At 33.5% G+C, this 22,630-nt stretch overlaps 1 protein-coding gene across 5 annotated transcripts in view; it reads right to left on the bottom strand.

Annotated features, from left to right (window-relative positions):
- The window catches only part of LOC105225098 (protein sax-3), a 183,761-nt gene that overhangs the window by 38,636 nt on the left and 122,495 nt on the right, over positions 1-22,630 (bottom strand). For all 5 annotated transcript variants that reach the window (XM_049459942.1, XM_049459802.1, XM_049459741.1 and 2 more), the window contains one exon: positions 2,668-2,858. In XM_049459942.1, coding sequence (XP_049315899.1) covers positions 2,668-2,858 — 191 coding nt within the window. The remainder of the gene's footprint in view (positions 1-2,667; positions 2,859-22,630) is intronic.

Raw genomic sequence — 22,630 nt, 5'->3', positions numbered from 1 at the left:
CAACACACACTCGTGTATGGAAGTGTATACTTGCAACACACTACAATTTGTATCAAAATGTTAGAAGCACTGAAAAATTTGCGCCAGTTGATGGGTGTCAACTCGTACCTCTCATTTGTTGGTCGAACGACAAGTGTCCTTACATATATGTGTGTATGCGTGTGTGTGTCTCTTCGAGCGCTATTGAGTACGCTGATTGAAGCCCCTCGTAGCCTTTTGATGAATGTTCAGAGCCATTAACTTTTATTTTATTATTTTTTTTTTTAGTAGAACTCAAGGGCATTAAAGAGGTCTGCTATTTGTTAAATGCTACAGGATGCGCCTTTGTGCTGCCTTTTAGCACTTTTTTCCGACTCTTAAACTGATATGTTTATATTTTTGAAATAATTGTTCCAAATGAATTGAAATTGTTAAGTCAAATGGAAAATATTTTATGCATTATTATTAAAAATTGCATTTATTTTTGATGTGAGAAGGTTAATTTGAAACAATTTTTTATTTCTTTGCTGATTTTTATTATATGTAGATATGTTTCATACATTTAAATTTGTTTACTTCAAATTAAGAAAAAGTTAATTTTATTAAAAAAGTTTACGTATATTGCAATATAGAAACTCTGAGTAAGTTAATGCTACTTACGAGCATACATGCCTTTTTAAGTTTGCTAAAGCTTTAATTATTTTATTATTATTATATTTGAGCTTTCACATAAAGCTTTAAGTAAATAACTTTTTAATTTTTTAAAGAATGTGGAAGCAATACGAGTACATTGAAATAAAAATTCGAAAACTTTCAGAGTTATTTTCTTAAAACCAATTTCAGCTTTCATCACTATGTTTGAGCTTTCACTTTAAACTGTAAGCTCATAATTTTCAAATTTTATTCGTTAATAAATCTAAGAAATAAATTAAAACACGGCAAATAGAGAATTTAGAATAGAAAACTCAAATTTCGAAATATACATATTTTTCTATTCTAAAGCCTATAAGGAATGTTCTAAAGTTAAGGAAAAAAGTAAGCTGCAAGTAAACGCTTTTCAATGTCTAAATGAAGTATGCTTTCACACTGTAAATAGAGCTTTTACTTTATTAAAGCTTTCATTAAAGCGAATATTCTTTAAAGGATTTTTTTTAATTAGCTAACGTTTTGAATTTCTAGTTATGTAGTAAATAGCTGGATTCTGTTAAAGAGAATTTACAATTTGTTAACATAAAGGGAGCTTTCATGCTTTTAAAATTTTTTTTTTGCTAATTCAGTTTTCATTTTCTAGCCTTATTAAGTTCTTCTCTTGAAACAATATAACCAACAATGACAATACTAAAAGCTTTATACTGATTTTACATTGGTTAACAATTCATGTAATTTAGAATAGCTTTCATGTAGATTTTGTTAGTGCAAAGCTTTCTAGCAAAAAGAAAGAATATTGTAAAAGCATTTAAAAGTAAGGAAAGTGAAAGCGCAAAATCTAGAAATTACTACGAAATATTACTGAAAAGTTCACCAGAGCTTTCACAGAACTTTTTTGATGCTTATGAAAACTTTTCCTGGCAACTTAAACTAGTGATACTACGAACATTTATAAGCAAGGAAGATGAATGTCCAGAAATTACAAAGAAATATTGCTGAAAAGTTAAACAGAGCTTTCGCGGTGTTTACAAAAATTTTTCCTGGCAATCTAAACTAGTAAAACTACGATATCTGAATCTAAGAAGCTTTCACCCAGTTCCAACTTTCACTATAGCGAATGAGCTTTCCTTTATATTTTGAGAAAATTAGCTAAACGTTGGAAATTCTACTAACATGGGAGATAAAATGATGATTTTAGCTGAAAAAATAAAAAAATAAATTATATTAAGAGCTTTCATGTTTTCGCAGTGTTTCTTTGTACATACTAGGGTAGTAAAAATTTGTGTAGCTTTCATTAGGTAATCACTAATATGCTTATGAATAATTGTTATGGCAACTTCAGCCAGTGATATAGTATAAGCTGGTATTTATTTACAAGTATAAACAAGGCATCAAAGGCTAATTTTCTCTGAGATTCTAAACATTTTGCTTTAAATTGCTCAAAATTCATGTAACTTAATCAATTTTCTTTATTTCATATATATTTCAATAAACAAACATTGCCTACAAATATTTATTCTAAAAAATATGCCTTATGTCAATCTTCTCAAACGTTTAGTCATGTGTGAAACCACTTAAATCAATCATGAATCGAAATTAATTTACATACATGCAAATTTTCTTGAAAATATTTATGCACGAGCAAAAATATTGCATAAATAATCTTAATATCAAAGCAAGCATACTTTATACAGTGGAAAGGTATGGGGAGATGTGCGCCTAAATGCATGCCATGAATTGATTAGCTATTGAAGATATTTATGCACGACATTTATGCGAAAACAAAATACTGTTTGACAATGTGACTTTAGCTAATTATATATGCATAAATGTTTGAGACTAAATAAACAAAACAGGCTTGCCTTCTGAATAAAAAAATAACAGAAATAACACTCGCTTACTTCACTTTGAAGAATCACGCTATGGTAGATAATGTTTCTTTCATGTATCTATTTCATATATGTACATATGCCTAAACTTATGTTTTTGTATTGCTATATATGTATGCATATATAGGTAGAATTTTATAATCTCACTTACCTTTAAAAAGAACAAACCGCCAGCTGGCAACATAAGCCGATGTGAGCCCGTATCCGTTTTCAATTCATGCCCATCCTTAAACCATTGTATCGATGGTGTTGGATCACCTTCGGCTTTGCAATTAAATGTGAAGGGATCATTTTTTGGCACTGTCATATCCATAGGGTGTTCGATAATGCGTGGATTATCGCCTAAAAAGAAACAAAAAGAGAGGAGAGTGTAAGTTTTGAAGAAACTTAATATTGAAATATTTTATAGCAATACGATTGAGCTCGTTAAATAAAGAAAAATTCGTAAAAGAAATTCGGAAAAAATATTTTTTGCTTAAGAAGTATTTGAAAATAAGAAAATAGTAATAAATCTTCAGTCCCTTTAATACAATAACATAATTTTAATACCTTACAAGCCTCAAGCAATCACTCAGCCCATTTTTGCCATTGCAAACGTACGGCCTACTGCCTTACTACGAGTATAAGCATACAGACAATTTATTGACAACAAAAATTCAAAAACAAAAAAATAAAAATAGGAAGCATCTTAAAAATGTCAAATATTATCGTAAATTATGCTGTAGCTGCTTGACCCTACTCACGCTGTTATCCATACACATCCTCTACTACATATACCCATCTTGACTTATGCCGCTTGTGTTTTCGCATAAATCTGTCTAAGAGATGTGAATGTGCCTAAAATATCCCAGCGCATAATTAAATTTCAGGCAACAACAATTCTCATTATGGGAGGCTATCGACTCTTCAGCTTCGCTTCTTAACAGGCAAGCGATTTCTCAATCTTGCTAAACAGCCCTCCTCGGGCGCGCACATTCTGCCCGCGAGGCAAGGCCAGCTATGCTCGTAGAAATTGCATTCCGAAGTCATCGGCTGCCTTTGAAGCGACTTTAATGACATTGTAAATATTGTAAATAATAATGCGTCAACATTTCCTGTTAAGCGGGATCCTGTAGTTTTCTTTTAATATTTGCATTTAAATTTAGAGTGTCCTTTGAAGGATATTTTGCCTCATTGTGTAACATAAATTACGCGTGTGATACTCTGATACTAGCAGGGTTGATTTTCAGGGACAATTAATTGATTTGTTTACGCATAAATCGTTTGACTATGAGACAATTTAATGAGATAGAAAAACTGAAATGGATTGGGTTGATTCATATTCGAAAACTGGTTCTGAAAGAAAAAAATAAGAAGAATTTCCTCTGAGCGAAGAAAATATTTGATTTTCTTCAATAAAATATGTGCGCCAATTCCAGCAAAACTCCAACTCGTCGCATCCAAATTGCTTCATCAAAGCCGCTTAAATATCCACGCAAATTACTTTCACACTTACACTAAATAAAGCTTTTACGAACTACAATTCCACTTTACGAGCAAATAATTCTAACACACAGACCCGGCAGCCACATAAATTGCACAAACCAATAATCCAAATCCCAATTAGCGTACACACAATAACTAATTGAAAACGATGGGTAATTTAAATTTCAATGCACATTAACATTTATTACGCATTTACGCGGCCAAAGACACAGCGTGACCACAATGCCCGATAATTAACGCCGCCAATATGTAGCTGGAAATGTAGGTGAGCGCCGAATAGGGACACTTAGCACACTTTAGTAGGATGATAATCCTTAAATGTTTAACAACACAAAAACAAAGTAAAGCAAAGACAAAAAGTAAGCAAGCATAAACATAAATAAGGACTCAATTATCGAAAGCTGCCAGCGGGCAAGCGGAGACTCACAGTCGACCAACGAAAGACGGCCAACCTTGCTTAGTTAAGCGGCTAGGAAGTGACTGGAGAGAAATGCTCATAAATAAAGCGCTGCCAGCACGACAGGATGTTAGAGGACATAATTCACTTAGCAAACAATTGAATTAACATCAAATGTGAGCAAATGTGATGCAATAAAGCAGCGAGAGAATGAGCGGGCATGCAGAGCGCAGAGCAGGCCACAAAAATTATTACACAATGCATAAATTTTAATGAGAAACAAACAGATATAAATCGAAACAGAGTATAACAACGATCTGAAAGACATAAATACACGGAAATAAAGGAGATTGTATAGAGAGGAGGACACTGGTAAGCGGTTGGACCGAAGTGTTACTTGCCAAAGGTGTTTTAGGATTGTGTATGGGGTGGATCATAACGTGTGTTAAGCTTGATTTTATTTTTCTGAGAGTGGGAGTGATTTGCGGACAGAAAACTTGACAGAAAATTAGTCTCATGTGATCTTTATGCTTCTTCAGAAAGTGCAATTTTGGAAAGCTGGCAATTTAGACCTTATTTTCATATGAAAATATTGATCAAACTGTTATTTCTGAAAACTCTGAAGTAACTGAAAGATAAGCTGTAAAGAAGATCTCTGGTTCCGGAAAGTTTCGATAGAACCCAATCGGAATAAAATCTCTTGCTTGGTATTGACCAAAATGCCATTTCTGAAAATAATGAGTGCTACGGATTCTTTGTAAGTGAGTTTTATCGACGGAACTTCAAGATATGATATGGAAAAATGTTTGGTTTCCTGAAGTTTCGATAGAACAGATCCCGAATTATATTTCTTGCCTGCCAGCTTAGAAAATTGTGTCATTAGCTGTTTCAACAGTGTTAATCTATCACCTTCGAGATGCCATTTGGTATTTTTTGGTGGGACCCGAGAAGCACTAACTTTATTCAAACAATTTATTGGACAATCAGGTCTCTGTGATGAGTATCAAGTAATTCATTCGAAAGCTATGTAGAGACTGTTTCCACGACAGTTTGATCTAAGTAAGCGGGAGGGATCTCGACTTTTACGTCGCCATGGACTGTCAACTCGGCATTATTCTTCGAAATTATTTCCGAAATATTTTCAACCGCTACAAAAAGCACAGCAAAAACTAAAATAAAGCAATATTTTACCAAATATCTTAAAAAAGGTTTCATCCTTCAAAAAAATATAATATTTTCCTGTTTTAATCCTCAAAAAGCAGTTACTCCACATGAACCACCCTGTACTCGTACGCATAACACATAGTGTGTTAAAAAACAGAATGCACAGTAATTACACGAAGTCTAGAGGTATATGAAGGGTTAAAAATACTTGGCAAAAAAACAAACCAAACAACAATAATGGAGAACCAAAGGCAATAGAAGCGGAAAGTAAAGAGATTTGAGAAAAACTAAACGAGTTAAGGAGAAGATTTATACCAAAGCCTAAGAAACGCATAGCGTAGTTAGTTAATAGTAGTGTTTTACTTCGAATGCAAAAGGCTACGCTTGCTCTAAAGTGGCTTCTTTTGCTCTCTCTTTGACCAACTGGCGAGTAGACCGGTTTAAGGTGTTAATACAGCTTAAATTTCTTTATTGTTGTTGCCATTATTATTGTCATTGTTTCTACTTTTGAGTATTTCTTACTTTGTCTGTTGCTGTTGCGACCTTTTGGCACAACTAGCTCAAGATAGAAGCCTAGTGGTTTACAGGATTTTAGCCGGAAATTAAATTCTGTAGATTTATTGAGAGCGGATAACGTCGAGGACGCTCAGTGTGAGAGCACAACACTATTACGGCTAGTTAGTAGACAGTGGTGTGCAGAAATTGAATGCAGGCAAGCGTAAAGCAAGCTAAATTAACAGTTTACGGAATAGTTGTTATGCTTGCTGGTAGTTAGAAAAGAAAGTGGTAAAAAAGAAAGGGAATATTAGAAAGAACTGGTTTGAGTTTTAATTTAGAAAGAGCTTAGTTGTTGGGAATAGAAATTTATGGAAATAGGTGCAATGTATGTGATGGGTAAGCAGCAATTTGGTTCAAAAAAGTTTTGAATTTTCATGAAGCTCATAAAATAAGTTTCGAAATTATTCGCTTGTGTCTCAAAATGCTTGTTTTGTGGTACTTTTAATTAAATACTCGTCAGAAAATAAATGCTTCATATCTACTGATGGCGCTGCTGTCCAAAGATGCAAGTCTCTATCATATATTATGTGAACATATCTTAACCTTAAAAGCAAATTAACGTAAAATCACTTTTCATAGATTCACAGGCGAAGAAAAACAATATAAAAGAAAACACTCACAATAAAACAAATTTTGAGTTTTGGTTATTAAATGGTTATATACTGGTTATATATTGGTTATATAGTGGTTATATATTGGTTATATATTGGTTATGTATTAGTTATATATTGGTTATATATTGTTTATATTTGACAAAACACAAAGCCGAAAGAATTCCATTGGATTTGAGCTCACAGATATCTCTTTTCTTTTTTCGCTTTCTACGAGGCTTGGCTTTGCGTTTCATTCTGAACTTTAGAAGCCCTCAAGTTGCTAAAATTTAATTTAACCTTTCCCTACTGCAACAATTTAAGCAAACTTTAAGTTGACTAGTGCTTTTAAACCCCGTATCTTAAACCCCTTTCCTACACACAAACAACTTTTTTAAAACAAAACCGCCTTTTTCCGGATACCAAAGCACTTAGCACTGCTACTCATATTAAATTAGTGAAAATTACCATATAAACGTCTTTCACTCCAACTTAAACTTAATTTCCTAAACTTTTGAAAATATTTCCTCAACCACCCAGTCTCTTAAAAGCAAAAACGAGCGCACTTTTGACAAGTACTCACTTATCCTTCAACTTGAACCCGAGTAGTTACGTTTGTGCAATTAACACTCACTAGAATTAACTCAGTCTGAACAAAACAATATGGACGACAGAAATACTTTTTACTTTGATAATATACTCAAAGGACTATTTTCAACGTTTTCACCTTTTTTTATTTTATATTTTTTTTGCCTAAATATTCGCCTTAAATTGCCCCCCGTTTGGCGTGCGCTCATATTTCACTGATGACCTCTTCACTAATTTCGTAAATGTCTTGTAATTAAAATGAAGTTCATTTAGTGGCAGGACAGCTTTTTTACATATACACACATGCATACAAATATACATTTTTAACAAACAGCTGGCAAAACAGGAAATATGCTTGTGGATTTAAGCGAGCGCCTTACTCAGGCTTGCCAAAATAAATATAGAAAACAAAAAGTTGGAAAAAGAATGTAATAAACATAAAAATAAAAGACAACAAAAAAAAATTTAACTACTAATTGCTTTGTTGTCTGTTGTTTACTACTGTCGAGCTTAACTGCTGGACAGCTGCTAATCCGCACAGCGCCTCAAAAGGACAAGTGCGGCGTCTTAAAGAGGGCAATAAGCGCTGAGTGAAGTTATGCGCGCACAATAAAAACAAAGCACGCTGAGGACTTTATTTACTTCGGAGCATTATTTATTGTTGTTGGCTTTTTTTTATTTTGGGTTTTTTTTGTATTTTTTTTTTATTCATTTTTATTTTTGGTTTTTATTTCTTTTGTTTACCGCTTTTTCTAAGCCATCACAAGCTCTATAATCCCCTATAAGCCGCCATCATCGTCAGTTCGCCTTCTTCTCTCGCTCCGCCAGTTTGCCGCTTGCCACTCACAGCTTTTCAGGCTGCCGGTCGTCAAAGCACATAAAAGCGCATTCAAGTACTTAGTGTCAATTAAAAATTATGACAAAAAATTAGCGCAGAAAAGGCTTGGTCGGCGGACGCCAATGCCAGCATTAACGCCAGCATTAACGCCAGCGCGTACGTCAGCGCCGGCCAGCGCCTTGGACAGCGACGTAATAGACAGCGGAAAGTGACAGCAAGAGTGAACACAAGAAAAAGAATAAAAAAAACGGTGCATTAGAAAGGACACACGAAACTGGTTGTAAGCAGAAAATGTAAGCAAAACAAAATTTGTATTTTTTTACTTTTTTTTTTGCGAAGAAAAGTTTAAAAATAGCGGCGCGTAGGAAAAAAATGCTGAGAAGCTGTTTAGCGCATTTTTAATAATTAATAGCGAAATATCGCCAAGCGAGTGAGCGCAAGCTGCCTTGTACCTTAATGTTTGTTGTTGTTGTACCAGCTGCTGGTCAAGTGGCGTTAATGGACAAAGCGCCGCATGCCACTTGCCGCCCACCGCCTTGCGCTTTCACTGTCAACACTTTTCAGTTTGTTAAGCTTCAGTAGCAGCAAGAGCAACAACAACAATAACAACACCAGTAGAATGGCATGTATAGCAGTGCTGGTTGAAAGGCGGCAAATGTTGAGTGACATTAAAAGGCTGCTGAGTTCTTGGCGTTAATGAGTGCCGAAGCGTTCAAGAGGTTAAAAATATGGACAAGAATAGCTAAAGCGGAGTGAGGCGTGCTGTGGCAGGCGGCGAAAGGGTGTGCACAAATAAATTTGTAAAATTTCAACAACAAATTTGCGTAATTTCTTAGCTGATCGCTAATGGCGCCTTGACGTTGATTTAATTGGATGTTGGACAGGGCGGATGAGTAACTAAATTTGTAAGAAGCTTTTTTGTAGGTGGGTCGGTGTTGATTGCAGGTAGGAGAGGCGTTTTGCGGCGATTGCTTAATAATAAATAAATTATAATTAATAAATAAGAAATATCACTGACATAAGTTTACTTGAGCTGGAATTTTTGTAAAATTGTAAGAAAGTTTATTTTTGCCAATACATGTCGTCAGCTGAAATGTAAAACAAGGGTCATCAAAAAATTCGAGTTGAGTTTTTCATTGTAATACCGTCTTTTCACACTTCTGCTCTAATATAACCTATATATAACCAATTTATAACCTATATATAACCTATATATAACCAATTTATAACCTATATATAACAAATTTATAACCAAAACCCAAATTCTGTTTTTCTTAGCCTGCAAACTTATGAAAAGTGATGTTACATTATTTTTCATTTTAATTTATATTTTCGTTTTCTATTAAAATTTGCATTTTTATGTAAGAAACTTCAACACTTTTGTCAAATTCAATTACAAATAATATACAAGTATTTATGTGAGTATTCCTACCTGTTTTAAAATTATTTCAATATTTTGCACTAAAAGCCCACAAATAAATAAAATTATAATATTATATAATACTATATGGTTGCTTTAATAATCCTATATCATTATATATCCACAGTACATATGTATGTATGTATATATAAACATAAAATCTTTTTTAAAGCCAATTATTGCTACATGGCTGCTGTTAAGTGGCTTGGTCTCCGGCAATACCCAGCTGATGCCAATGTTTCTGCTTAAGAAGTAGTAAATCACCATTCACTGCCTTGTCTCTTTTACATATAAAGACACCACTCAAGAGGTATTACTTACGAGTATACATTTTTTATCTTTACATTTCCGCCTTTATGTATAGCATTGTTTATGTAAATAAGCACGAGTTTAAGTTGCTCTTCCGTCGACAATGTGTAAATATGCGCTTTGCATGTGCTTTAAGCTTCTTATCCCATTTATGTGCTCCTTAACACCCACACCACTACATCACGCAAAAAACCTTGCTGTTTACTGCTACTAATGCCACAGTTGCCCTTTTGATACGTAATCTGTTGTTTACACATATAAATTGCTCAAGTCAGCGCTTTACATTCTTACAAATATAAAGGCACAAAAACAAATGCAAATACATAGGAGGCAGATATACACACAAAGATATATATATACATATATAAAGATGTAAATATATATGTATGTTATATGTAAAGTAAGTATTGGCTGCATGCATTGCTTTTCTCTCCTGTCAATTTGTTATATTTTGCGCCCTCAATGCCATTTTTCTTAACGTTTTAAATAAGTAAACAGCTTGTTACGCGATTTTTCGCAATTTTTCTTCATTTGTCAGCGCATTATGACACTCAAACACACTCAGTGTCTTGATTCTTTAGGTATACACAGTTAGTGAGGTAAGCAATAATTATTGTAACAAAGATATTACGCATTCACATATTTATGCTGCGTAATCTGAGTGTAGAGTAAAAGTTGCTAATCGCTAAATAAGTTTGAATAAATATGTTTTTGAACAGTTAATTATAGTATATTTTTCACTAAAACTCAACTTTTAAACAAACCCGTAAGTAACTAGTTTGGGACCAGTCCGACAATAACTTGTCAAAAGCTTTGGTAAACAAATTTTGAGTTGAAAGTTATAAAAAAAAATATTTGTCATTTCGAAACCACTCCCTATGTAACTAGTAAGAGACTAGACCGACAACAACTCGTAAAATGTTTTAATCAAAATATTTTTAAATTGATAACAATAAAAACATTTCCATTTTATACTTTTGGACGATACCTTATGTAACTAGTTCGCGACTAGACCATTAGCAATTTAGCATAAGCTTTGTTAAAATTATTTAGAATTGAAAAAAAAAAAAAAAATATTTGCCATTTAGAGCAAATCAATTTTATACTTTTAAACAATTCTTTATGTAACTGGTTCAGTACTAGACCATTAACAATTGTCATAAGTTTTGATAAAATTATTTAGAGTTGAGAATTTAAAAAAAAAAAAATCTATTTTAAAGCATATTTTCTAAACTAGACCTTATGTAACTAGTTCACGTCTAGTTCTTAAAAAAAAAAATATTAAATATAGTAGCGTCTGCTTTAAATGTACGGCATACTTGCACTGCAAGCTTATGTAAATTCAAGTAAGATGCTATTCGCGTCTAATACAAGTGTGGCAACACTAATTTGTTTGTTGAGTGTCTTTCTCGTGTTTGTTTTTCTTAAAATTACTCATTTACAGCACGAAAACGAATTTAGGTCTTGAATAAGCTAAATGGGCTTAAGTTTTGTAAAAAAAACTGTAAATCTGATATATGTAAGATTCCCTTTAGTCCAACCGGTTTCACCCTCACCCTCCTTTACCTTTTTGCATTGATTTAATGTATTTTGAAGTGTAAATAATGTATTAGCAAAAGGTTTCGGTTGTTATTGGGTATCATCAGCTGTTAAGCCGCTGGTTGGCTTTCGACAACTGGTTGCTGTCCTTTATAAGGGTGATGTTTTTCTGTTGCTGCAAAAAAGTTTAGTGTCCATAGGCTTCGATAAGACTTTTTGGAAAGAGATAGTAATATTACCAAAATAAATTTTTATAATTTTGATTGAAAAAAATATAATTTAAATTTTTTTTTATTATTGTTAATTTTATTTTTTTAATTTATGTACCATTTTTTTTTACTTCAGATTTTTATTTTTCTTTTTTTTATTTATCTTTTAATTATGTTTGAAAAGAATTTTAATTTTAATTAAATTAAAATTTAATTAACTATTTATAATAATTAATATTTTTTCACTTAATGTTTTATTATATTATTTATTTGTTTTGCATTCTATTTTAAATATATTAAATATTTAAATAAAATTTTCGGTTCATTATTATTAATTATTATTTTTTTTTAATTACATTCATTTTTTTTAATAAAAACTATGTTTTATTATTCTTATTTCTTGACAATTTTTTTAAATTTATTTAATTAATTTATTTATATTGTAATTTATTTTAATTGTATTCCACTTCGTTTTTTAATTTTAATTTTTGAATCATTTTATTAAAAAAAATAATATATATTTTATTTATTAAATTTTTATTTTTTAAAATATTTTTTTTTTATTAAAACATATTTTTTTTTATTTTATTTAATTCCTATAAAATTTAATTTTTAAATTTTCTCTTTCTTATATTTTTTTTAGATTATTTTATTTAACTTTGTTTAATTTAAAATTTAAAAAAAATTTTGTTAACTGCACTTTTTTATATTTTTAATTTTTAAGATAAATTTTTTTTTTATACAAATAAAATTTTGTTCAATTTTTCTTTTATATTAATTTTGTACAGTTAAAATTTATGTAATTTTTTTTTAATTTTTTTGTTTTTTTTTTTCTAATATTTATTCATTTCTTTATTCTTTCGCTTGCGGCAACACCCAAGTTTTTCAAAACTTTAAGAATCTCCTTCTAGTTTGTCAACTACTGCAATCACCTATGAATAAAATATGCCAATAAAAGTAAGAAGCAAACAAACTACAAAATAAGCGTCGCAGCGCAGCCAGCTGGCTGCCAATTGCAGTCAACCGCAAACGCCCAGACACAATGAAATTTGCTTGATTTTCTTTAAATTGCAACAATTCCAGGCGCAGAATGTCACATTCAATAGAAGAGAGAAAGCAAAAGTAAACCCAACACCTGAGTTGAATGTATGACTATAGGCAGGCGGTGGCGGGGGCAGCAAACGGAAACGGTAACAATAACTGTGAAAGTTGCGGCAAAAAACAGCTCGAGGCAGGTGTGCAGCTGCAATAGCAGACACTTTGCAAACTTTTCCAACGATTACACAGATAACGGTATACGCTTAAATATTTGCATACAAGCACGAGACAAATACGTAACACCAGCATTCGTACACACGCACACACACATGCACACTAAGCACATATTGCGCAATAACTGCAAATGCATGAATATCGGCGCATAAAAGTTGAAGCCTGCAATGATTTGTATGCAACAGCAGAAGGAAAATTGCCATTGCCAGAGTGATGATTAAGTTGTCAGCAATGCCACACACACACACACACACACACACACGAACACCGAGACACTCACGTATGCACACTTGAGAGCGTTTAATTGCTTATACGCAGTGGAGGCCGACCAAGCGGCTGGTGGAGCGAGCTACGCTCGGTGCCGAAAGCAAAGTGGGCCCAAAGCGTTCGATTTAATGAATGCAAAGGCATGTGCCTAAATGTATGCAAAGGCATGTATGCAACAGCAACAACAATAACACTCGACTGCATGCAAAAATTCCAGTCTAGAAATGCAGCTGCATGCCCCTATGCAAGGCTACGTTGACACCCCCCTCTCAAATCAATGCCAAAGCCTTTGTAAGCAAAGCAAGCAAAATAAGAAAACAACAAACAGACAAGAAGAAAAACATGTAAAATGCTGGAAAACGCTTCAATAGACACCGAGAGGACACATGATGCCACTGCACATAAGCTCGTGTTTAAAGTAGATTTTGCTCTCCTTGAGTGCCTCGCTGTGTGTGGCTGTGTTACTAGCACGGCTTCCTTGCCGCTTGCTGGGCATCTAATCAAAACATTGCGCAATAACACAAACCAAAACAATAATTACACATGCAAGCGGAGCAACAATAATAAACGGTAGAATAATAACATAAAAGCTGGTGACAGCAAGCAGAATAAAACAGGTATGCAGACGTTTATTGTGGCAAAAGCAAAAACAATAATGATGCGGAAATTCTACAACTCTAATGACCACAGTTAGTATGAAGGGGAAACAACAAGAAACAATGGGAGCACAATAGCTCATATGCATATGGTGATATACGTATGTGAAGATGGATAGAGGCCACCCATGATGAGAGATGGGTGTATGTGTGCCATACATATGCATTTCGTTATCAATATATGAAAAGTTATATGCAGACAGATAGGAAAATATATATATAAATGACTTGATGCTCGCTTTGCGATTTCAAACGATAGAAATTAAGGGAATGTACTATATCATGAGACCTCCTTTGAGACCTCCATTTAAGACAGTCTAGTTTCTTGTATGACAGCTATATGCTATAGTGATCCGATCTGAAAAATTTGTTCTGTTATTGTAATATTGTCTTCATTCTTTTTTTTATTTTTTTCCATATAAGGACTGCTTTTGACCGAACAGTTTCTGTGACATCTATATGCTGCAGGTATCGGACTTGAACAATTCCTTCAGAGATTGCAACGATGACTTAAATAATAATCTGTGTTAAATTTCGCGAAGATATCTTGCCAATAAATAGGGGTTTCCATGTAAAACCTTCATTTTGATCAATCACTTTGTATGGCAGCTACATATGTATGCCCTGTAGTGATCTAATATCAATGGTTCTGATAAATGATAAGCTTCCTGAAGAGCAAAGAACGTGTGCGAAATATATTACAAGAACTGATAAACTAGTTCATATATTTACAGAGAGGCGTGCCTGACTAAACTCTTCACGCTGTTCATATACATATGTATGCATATAGGCTTTATAGGATCTCCGACGATTTCGCCTGATATTTACGAACTTCGTGGCTTACTTACTTGAAAAGCGGCTATCGATGCTGACCATTTCAGCTAAGCTTACGAGATTCAAGCATCAGGGGATAAGAAACATTTCCTTGACAGATTAGATCGCAGAACTTGAGGTTTACTGCCTTGCGTTGTGAGAACGTTAGATAACGCTTACAGTTACACATTACGATTGAGGACGAGGTAGAGTAAAAATTTATGATAATCGTTAATTTTTACGCATTTAAGTTCCAAATAATCATTTCTATACTTCTATGGTATTATTAAGGATCAGTCCCGAAATTTTTTCATAATCCCGAAATTTCGGGATTTTTCATAAAATTAAAATACCAAAAAAAATATTTTATAACTCACGTTTCTTGGTGTGAAATCTAACGATTTAGAATATTTATGAATGATAAATTATGCTTTTCGGGACAGTAACTAAAACATTCCGAAATTTTCGCAATCCCATATAAATTGGGGCACTCAAAAATAGATCAATTTAGTTGTAAAGTTTAGTGTGTTGTAGTTGCAGGTTTAAACGTTCTATACATAAATGCTGAAAAATTCATAATCCCGAAATTTGTTTTCATAATTCCGAAATTTCGGGATTTTACATAAAACTAAAAAAATCAAATACATTTTAAATAATTGCTGTTTTTGCTGTTTCGTAAAAAATTTTCTAATTGTGATAAGCTCTCAAAAAAATAAAGAGAAAAAGTAGTAGTCTAAGAGACAATGCTTACCGTATTTAAAATCTAAAATTAATAAAATAGTAATATTTTCCACTGTATTAAATAAGCATTGCCGATATTTTTCAGTATATGTACATACTCTTTCATTGTTTTATATTTAAATGATTTCAGAAGGCTTTGAATACTCCCACCTATAACTGTGTGAGACACACATTGAAGAAAATAGTTCAATGCTACAAAGCGATTTAATAATTTTATATTATACCTACATATATACCTTTATGACCATTCAAAATCGCATACAAAGCCAACCCAACTCCAACGCGTGCCAAACAATGGCAATTTGGCGCACAAGCGAGCTAGCAGGTCTCCAGCACCCACACATGCATTGGCGACCAAAAGTGTGCATGCAAATAATTGCAAGCAAAAGCAACGAAAAGTGGCAACTACTGTGGCAGTAAGCTTGCTGCAAGTCCACGCTTTTATTGTTGTTTGCTTTGTAATTTGAATGTTGTTACGATTTCTGCTACTGTTTCGAGCTGGCTACCTTAACGTTTGCAGCTGCACTTGCCACAATGTGAGATAGCAAAATATTTGTGGCAAAAGTTGCCTGCCACGCCTCCCCTGCTTTTCACAAACACATAACGTTCAATTGAGCGACACAAAGTGCGGAGCGTGTTGCAGCTGCAGCTGCTGACTTTCTACGGCAGTGTTTGCTGATTTCACTCAGTGCTTCTTTATATGAGAAGACATGTAGGTGTGTGTAGATACATATGTCTGTTGCTTTGTGCAAATTCAGGTGCGAGCGTCAGTCGCATTGTCTGCTATTCGTGCTTTATGTTAGCAGTTGACCTGTCTGTCTTTAAACGCTTTCGAGGCTTAGTTTTTCTTGAGTAAGGAGCTCAGTTTTCTAGGAAATTTTTTGGTGCCAAATTGAAGGAAATGTTGAAATTTGGTTTGTTAGACAAAATGTTTTGGTTTTAAAGAAATTTCTCGAATAAAGAAATTCTTATAAATTTGGTGTTGCCACATATTCAAAAAAAAAAAAAAATTGCTGGAAATGTTGAAAATCTCGGTTTGATATTGCAACATTTAATTTTTTTTAAATACAATTAATATATTAATATTAGGTTCTATAAAAAAATATTATATATATTTGAAAAGTTTTGTCCCAAGGGCACTGCAATTTTACTAATACTTCTGGTAATGGGTTGCCGGATTGGCTTGCAATGGAAACATTAAATCTATTTGGAAACAATTAATTATTGGTTTTAAAAACTATGAAAGAAAGTTTTTAGAGAGTTGCCATATCGATTGGAATTTGATATAATAATCAATAAAGTTTTTTTTTTCATTCATAGATGTTTCGAGATAATTCTCTACTTGTTACAAACATATTTATAAACAGCTGAATTGGAACATAAGTTAATATGGCACAATAGAGTTGCCAATAACCGAAAACAATTGTTTTTTTTTTGAAAAATTATATTTGAAATATTTTACAATTCCTTAGAAGCATGGAAGTTTGGCATTGAAGGTTGCATAATTTTGATTCTCTACTGGAATTGGGTTGCCAGATCGCTTTGCAATAGAAAATTTTAAATCTGTTTGAAATGAATTTTATTGAAATTTGATTAATTGTAGTTTTAAAAAATAAATATATAATTCATTTTTTTGAAAGTGGTTGCCATATCGTTTAATATTAGATATATTAAGCACTTTTGTTTTCTCATTCAAAAATTTTTCAAAAGATTTAAATAATAATATTTATAAACAGCTTAATTTGAACAGATAAGAAAATTTAACCATAGGGTTGCCAATGATTTAAAATTTTACTAAGTTTGAATTTTTTTTGTTATTTGTGAGTGACTTAAAAATCTTTTGCTTTAAAAGCACTAAATTTTTAATTTTTTTACTGGAAGTGAGTTGCCATATCGGTTCAAAATTTCATTTGGTTTGAATTCTATTAAATTTTATTGGTAATATTCTGCAGTGACTTAACAGTTTTTCGCATTACAAGCACTGCATTTTTAATTTTCTATTGGAAATGGGTTGCCAGATCGTTTTGTTATTGAATTATTTTTCTGTGATTTCTATACAACATACTATTATTAGGGGTTTTTAAAACTTTGTACAATTTTTTTTGTGGAAAGTGGTTGCCATATCGATTTGAATTTGATACAATAAAATTCAGGAGTACTTAAGAGCCAACAAAATCATAAAAAAATACATAAAATGCAAAATAAGTAGCAAACCTACAACAAATACAACATAAATGCAGAACTTATTTAATTTTCTAACGACTTAGACGACTGCGTTAAGCCAAAATGCACTTGCACACTAACCCTTTCGTATAAAGCCGCAGAAAACTCTCGTAAGCCCACTTAGGCTTATGACTTTGCTGCTGTTCCTCGCACATTAGCGTAATTATTCAACTAATTCAACATCCTGTTTGCACAATGCTTCACCTAATTACTAGACGCCTACATTAAAAGGTGAATATATGGACGTGAATACGTACAGATAAACATATGTATATATTCATAGATGCAGACATACATACATATTAACTTTTGTCACGCATACATATATGCTTATATTCATACATATACATAGCATACATAGTACTAAAGTGCAGCCCAGCTCGTGCTTAGTATGAGCATTCTGCATTAGTATATCTCTAAATTAATGTGTGCTATATAAATATACAGATATGCCAACAAATTTAACGCGGAAATTTCCATTTGCATACACCATTCCTTGCGCTTGGCCATCATAAAGCCATAAAAACATAAAACAAAAGCGCACTTCCAGCGAAGCAAAATAGAAGAATACGAAAGAAATGTGCGTAAAGCTTTTGATGTGCCCAAATGTGGGCAGACATATCTACATACATATGTATGCATGTGTCTAAGCTTCATGTATACAAACACTTAAAGATTAAGTTAGACAGGAAATTGTGCTAAAAGGAGACAATGCAGAGCCGACAACAACAAACAGCAAAGCGCTGACAGGCAGACAGAAAGGCAGACGGACGAGTGAAAGCACAGACATGCATTGCGCATACTCACAGTTGCATGCGATATGCGTAATAAGTGGCATTGTCACGTGCAACACAACCAAACTCAAGCGGAGGAGGGGCAGAGTGCGCGCAGTTAGTTAGCTGTGGCGAGTAGGCGTTGGCGTTGACACCAAAAGTGTTGGCAGCTTTCGCACCTGCGTCCACTGTGCAAGCAGACAGAAAAGAATTGTGAAAACGAAGAAGATTTTTGAAGAAGAAGAAGCAAATGGGAAAAAGAAGAAGCAGCACATAGCCACTTGCAACGCCCACGCCACGCCGCGCCAGAGCAAATAAAATAATGAAGATGACAAATAAATGAAGAGAAAGAACAACAAAAACAATTGACAATGACTGCATGTGGCAGCCACAGCAGCGGCAGACGCACCTTGCATTTTATTGGAACCAACAAACAATCGCGCGCTGGCCAAATGCGTGTAAATAGCGGCACAACGCATGTCTGAGTCAATAGACGGCGCGCAGACACACAGTTTACAAGCCAATGTATGTACGCGCTTTCCTACAGATGTGTATATTTATATGGCGATGCATATATGCGTGTGTTTGTTTGATGTGCCATTCTATGCGCAGGTAAATAGACAATAAATCAACGCTGCGCTACCGGTGTTTACACGCTCGCGGCCCTTTTGACGCTTTTATCTGCGCGTTGTTCGCGTTGCTTGTATATTTGTCTGTCTGTTTGTTTGTGGCAAAATAAACTCAACAATATGTACATTAGCACAGACACACGAATTATACACATTTATATGTAGATATGTTCTATATGTATGTGTGTGTGCTTACACTTTCCTTGTACTTACGCTTGTAATGCAATTGCTTTTGATAATTCACGCCAGCGAAGCTGCAATGTGGCACGCAACAAAGCGCTGCAGCCAGACAAACAGGAAGTATATTTGAAATGTTGAAATTGCTGTTTGTTGTAGAAATCATCACAGCAGCTGCCAAGCGATTCCTACGCACCTAAAAGCACACCTAAGCACACGCAGCCATGTCTGTGCTGGGCTTGCTCACCTGAAAGGGTGTGGAGTGTTGGCGCGCTTTCTTAATGCTTTTTTTGTTCGAGTTTGTTATTAACATAAATATTTTAGCATTGCTAGGAGGTATAAAAAATGTAAGTGTGTATGTGTGTGTGCTTAGATTGCATGTACGGAGTTGGAATTGTTGTAAGATTGATGCCAAAAGCACGTACGCCAATTAAATAAAAGGCAACATTGCTAGATAATGGTAATCATAAACAAATAATTTAAGTGTGGGCATGAATTTCAAAAAAACCTGATAATCTAAGATTCTTTATAAAATTGCACAATTCGAGGAAGCTTCACTCATTAAGTAAAGTAGTTTGAAAGGCGCACACTTTGAGTGAAATTTTTGTAAATAAATTTTTTTCATATTTCAATAGGCTATACTTTTTAAAATAACATACTAAAACTTTAAGTCCGTAATTCATGTAGTTTTCGAGTTACAGCCTTCAAAATTGTTGCCGCCATTAGCCAATACCAGCAGTCTTCGTTTCGCCAAGCGGTGGGGAGAAGCGAGTGTACACGCGATCTTGCTCGACTCGTCCCGATTAAGCTGAATTTTCTTCAAAAAGAGTACCGTAAATAGGTCTTTTTGGACATATTTGATCTTGAGAATTCCGATTCCAAATTTATGGAGTATATTATAACTGCTGGTGAGACATGGTTCTCTGAGTTCACCTTACAAACAATCAGGAGAATAGAGCGAAAACAGCAAGCCAAAACCAAAAAAAATCACGCTAAAGCTGCCCAAAAATCAAGGTGATGCTCATTGTTTTTTTTTAATATTTGTGATTTGGTGCATCATGATCTTGTTCCGAAGGGACAGATGGCCAATAAGGTGTTCTATTTGGACGCATTGAGGCGTTTACGTGAGATAATCCGTCGAAAACGGCAGGAAATGTGAAAGAATAATTCATGAATTTTACACGATGATAACTGCCGCTTTGTGGAACCCGTTTCCAGTCGAACGAAGCGATAAAACAAAATTTGCTGAAGAAACTAAAAGCCACCCAAAAAAGTGCTTATAAAAAGTGTTTCGAATGTTTGATTCTTCTTTTATGAAAAATATGTTTTTCGACCTAAAATAGGTTTCAGTTTTATTTTCTCTAAATCACTATAAAATATTTTAAGTCTAAAGATTCAAATTCTCAATAGTGAAACTGATATATATGTAGTATTATATGCAAAATAACATCAAAACTTGGTTTGACTGAGGATAGCGGTAATAGCACTTGGATGAGGTCTCCGCTTATTCTTTTGAACGAATTCAACTCGATTACTTCGTTGCTTTTATTTGTAATTTTTTTAAAAGAGAGTAGAAGCGAGCAGAGTAATGGTGAATCGAAGACAGCCACCTACAGGCAATTAGTTTATATATCTACAGGTTTTTCTCAAAATTATTGCTTTCATATTTACTTGAAATGGTCCGATGATCATAAAATTGTTTCTATCATTTTTTAATGTTACCAGTTTTTAGAACTGATTAAAGATTCAAGTCTGGCAGACAAAAAACGTCTGAAATTTTGTCAATAATTAAATTTTTCTTTTAAATGTTGGCTCTTTGTAAATTTTTAATTTTTTTCAATCGTATGTTGTTATACGGACAGTATTTTTATAAGAATTTTTTTCTTTTAAGTTCCAATTATTCTTAAAATATGTGAAAATATATTCAAAAAACTACACAGCATATTTTTCTTAGTTCCTAAAAATCCCCGTTCTTTAAAATGTCACATAAATACTGCTATATATAGTTTTATTTTGTTGCTTTAGTTGATAATATTGCCAATATTAACATGTACGCTGACTCTCAGCACTGTGGGAGTTGGGATAGAGTTCAAAAGAAGTTGTAATAACGCGTTGCCTACAATTAGGAGCATGATATGTAATAATTGCTCATTTTTAGCAAAGTCACAAACCAATTTATGTGAACATCTGTAATTAAAAGGGTAGAATTTCAAAAAAAAAAAGATATTTCTAGTTTAGGATACCAATTCATTAAGGTTATAATGTCGCTTAACCTCATTTACCAAGCATATGTTTATTTTTGCGCTAATAAGTTCTCACCAGATCATATAGACATATCCAAGCTATAAATATGTCGGCGTTCGGAGTTGTCAAGATAAATTAAGTGTTGTTCTGAGATGTATATAGTGTGCACACTTTATTCGAAGTAATTGATATCTGCATATAACCAGGTATTACATAATTTATTAAACTATAACCTGAAACTACAACATTTATACAAGCAACTAACCGAATTGTAACATTTTGTTTAGAGAATAAATCTCTCATTATTGCTGTTGTTTATTTTTCTTTAAACAATTTTTAACCACTTGCTATAATATTCCTCGCCGAATATTAACCAAAACATGGCACTTGCTTCCGCAAGAGAAAACACCAAATTATAGCGGTAAATTGCTTGGCGCAGCCATAAATGCATGAACGCCATATTTTACGCGCTATACGCCGACGAGGCTGACATGTGTGTGTGTAATTTATTAGACGCTTGCGAGCGGCTTTTAAGTATAAGTAGGTCTGCTTATCATCGGCACTGTAATTTTATTACGATTTTTAATTTCTTTATATTTATGTATTTCTTTACTGAAAATTGTATGCGTGCGTTATTTAACACCGCATTGACCTTTACTCTTTGCTAGACTGATTATACTGATAGCCTGCTTGACTCTGTGACAAAATATCAATTTCGAGTAATTTCATAGTATATTCATCTTCCTCAGTATTGATATTGGAAAATGCACGTATGTATAAGAAGCTTAGAGGGAAATTGATTTGTTGCAAGTGTAGTGTGATATTTTCATTTCTAAAGCTGATAAGTGAGAAGTAATTAAATTAAAACGTTCAAGTAAGTTCAAGAAAGCAGTAAAATTATAATAAACTACGCTACTAAAGAGAAGTGCGACCCGAAAACGTTGACGTCGGTACTTTATGAGTTCTATTCCATTCCCGCGACAGTGAGGTCTACATAACCAGAATGGACTCGGATTTTTATCCGCCCAAGAACTGTAAAATCGCCAGCATTCCATTCCAAATGACTTCAAAATATTTTCTGCCGCTACAAAAACAGCAGCAAACCGAAGACGTTATTGTTGTTGTTGAATAGAGAGTAGAGTATCGAAGAAGATCTAAGTGAGTCTGTCCGCACTTGAGCGCAATGGGGGCCGTGCCTATTCACTTTATGGAAGATTTTTCG

Source organism: Bactrocera dorsalis, chromosome 1 (assembly GCF_023373825.1).
Source record: "Bactrocera dorsalis isolate Fly_Bdor chromosome 1, ASM2337382v1, whole genome shotgun sequence".
In the NCBI taxonomy this organism is placed as follows: Eukaryota; Metazoa; Arthropoda; class Insecta; order Diptera; family Tephritidae; genus Bactrocera; species Bactrocera dorsalis.
This window is presented reverse-complemented; position numbering and strand designations above follow the sequence as displayed.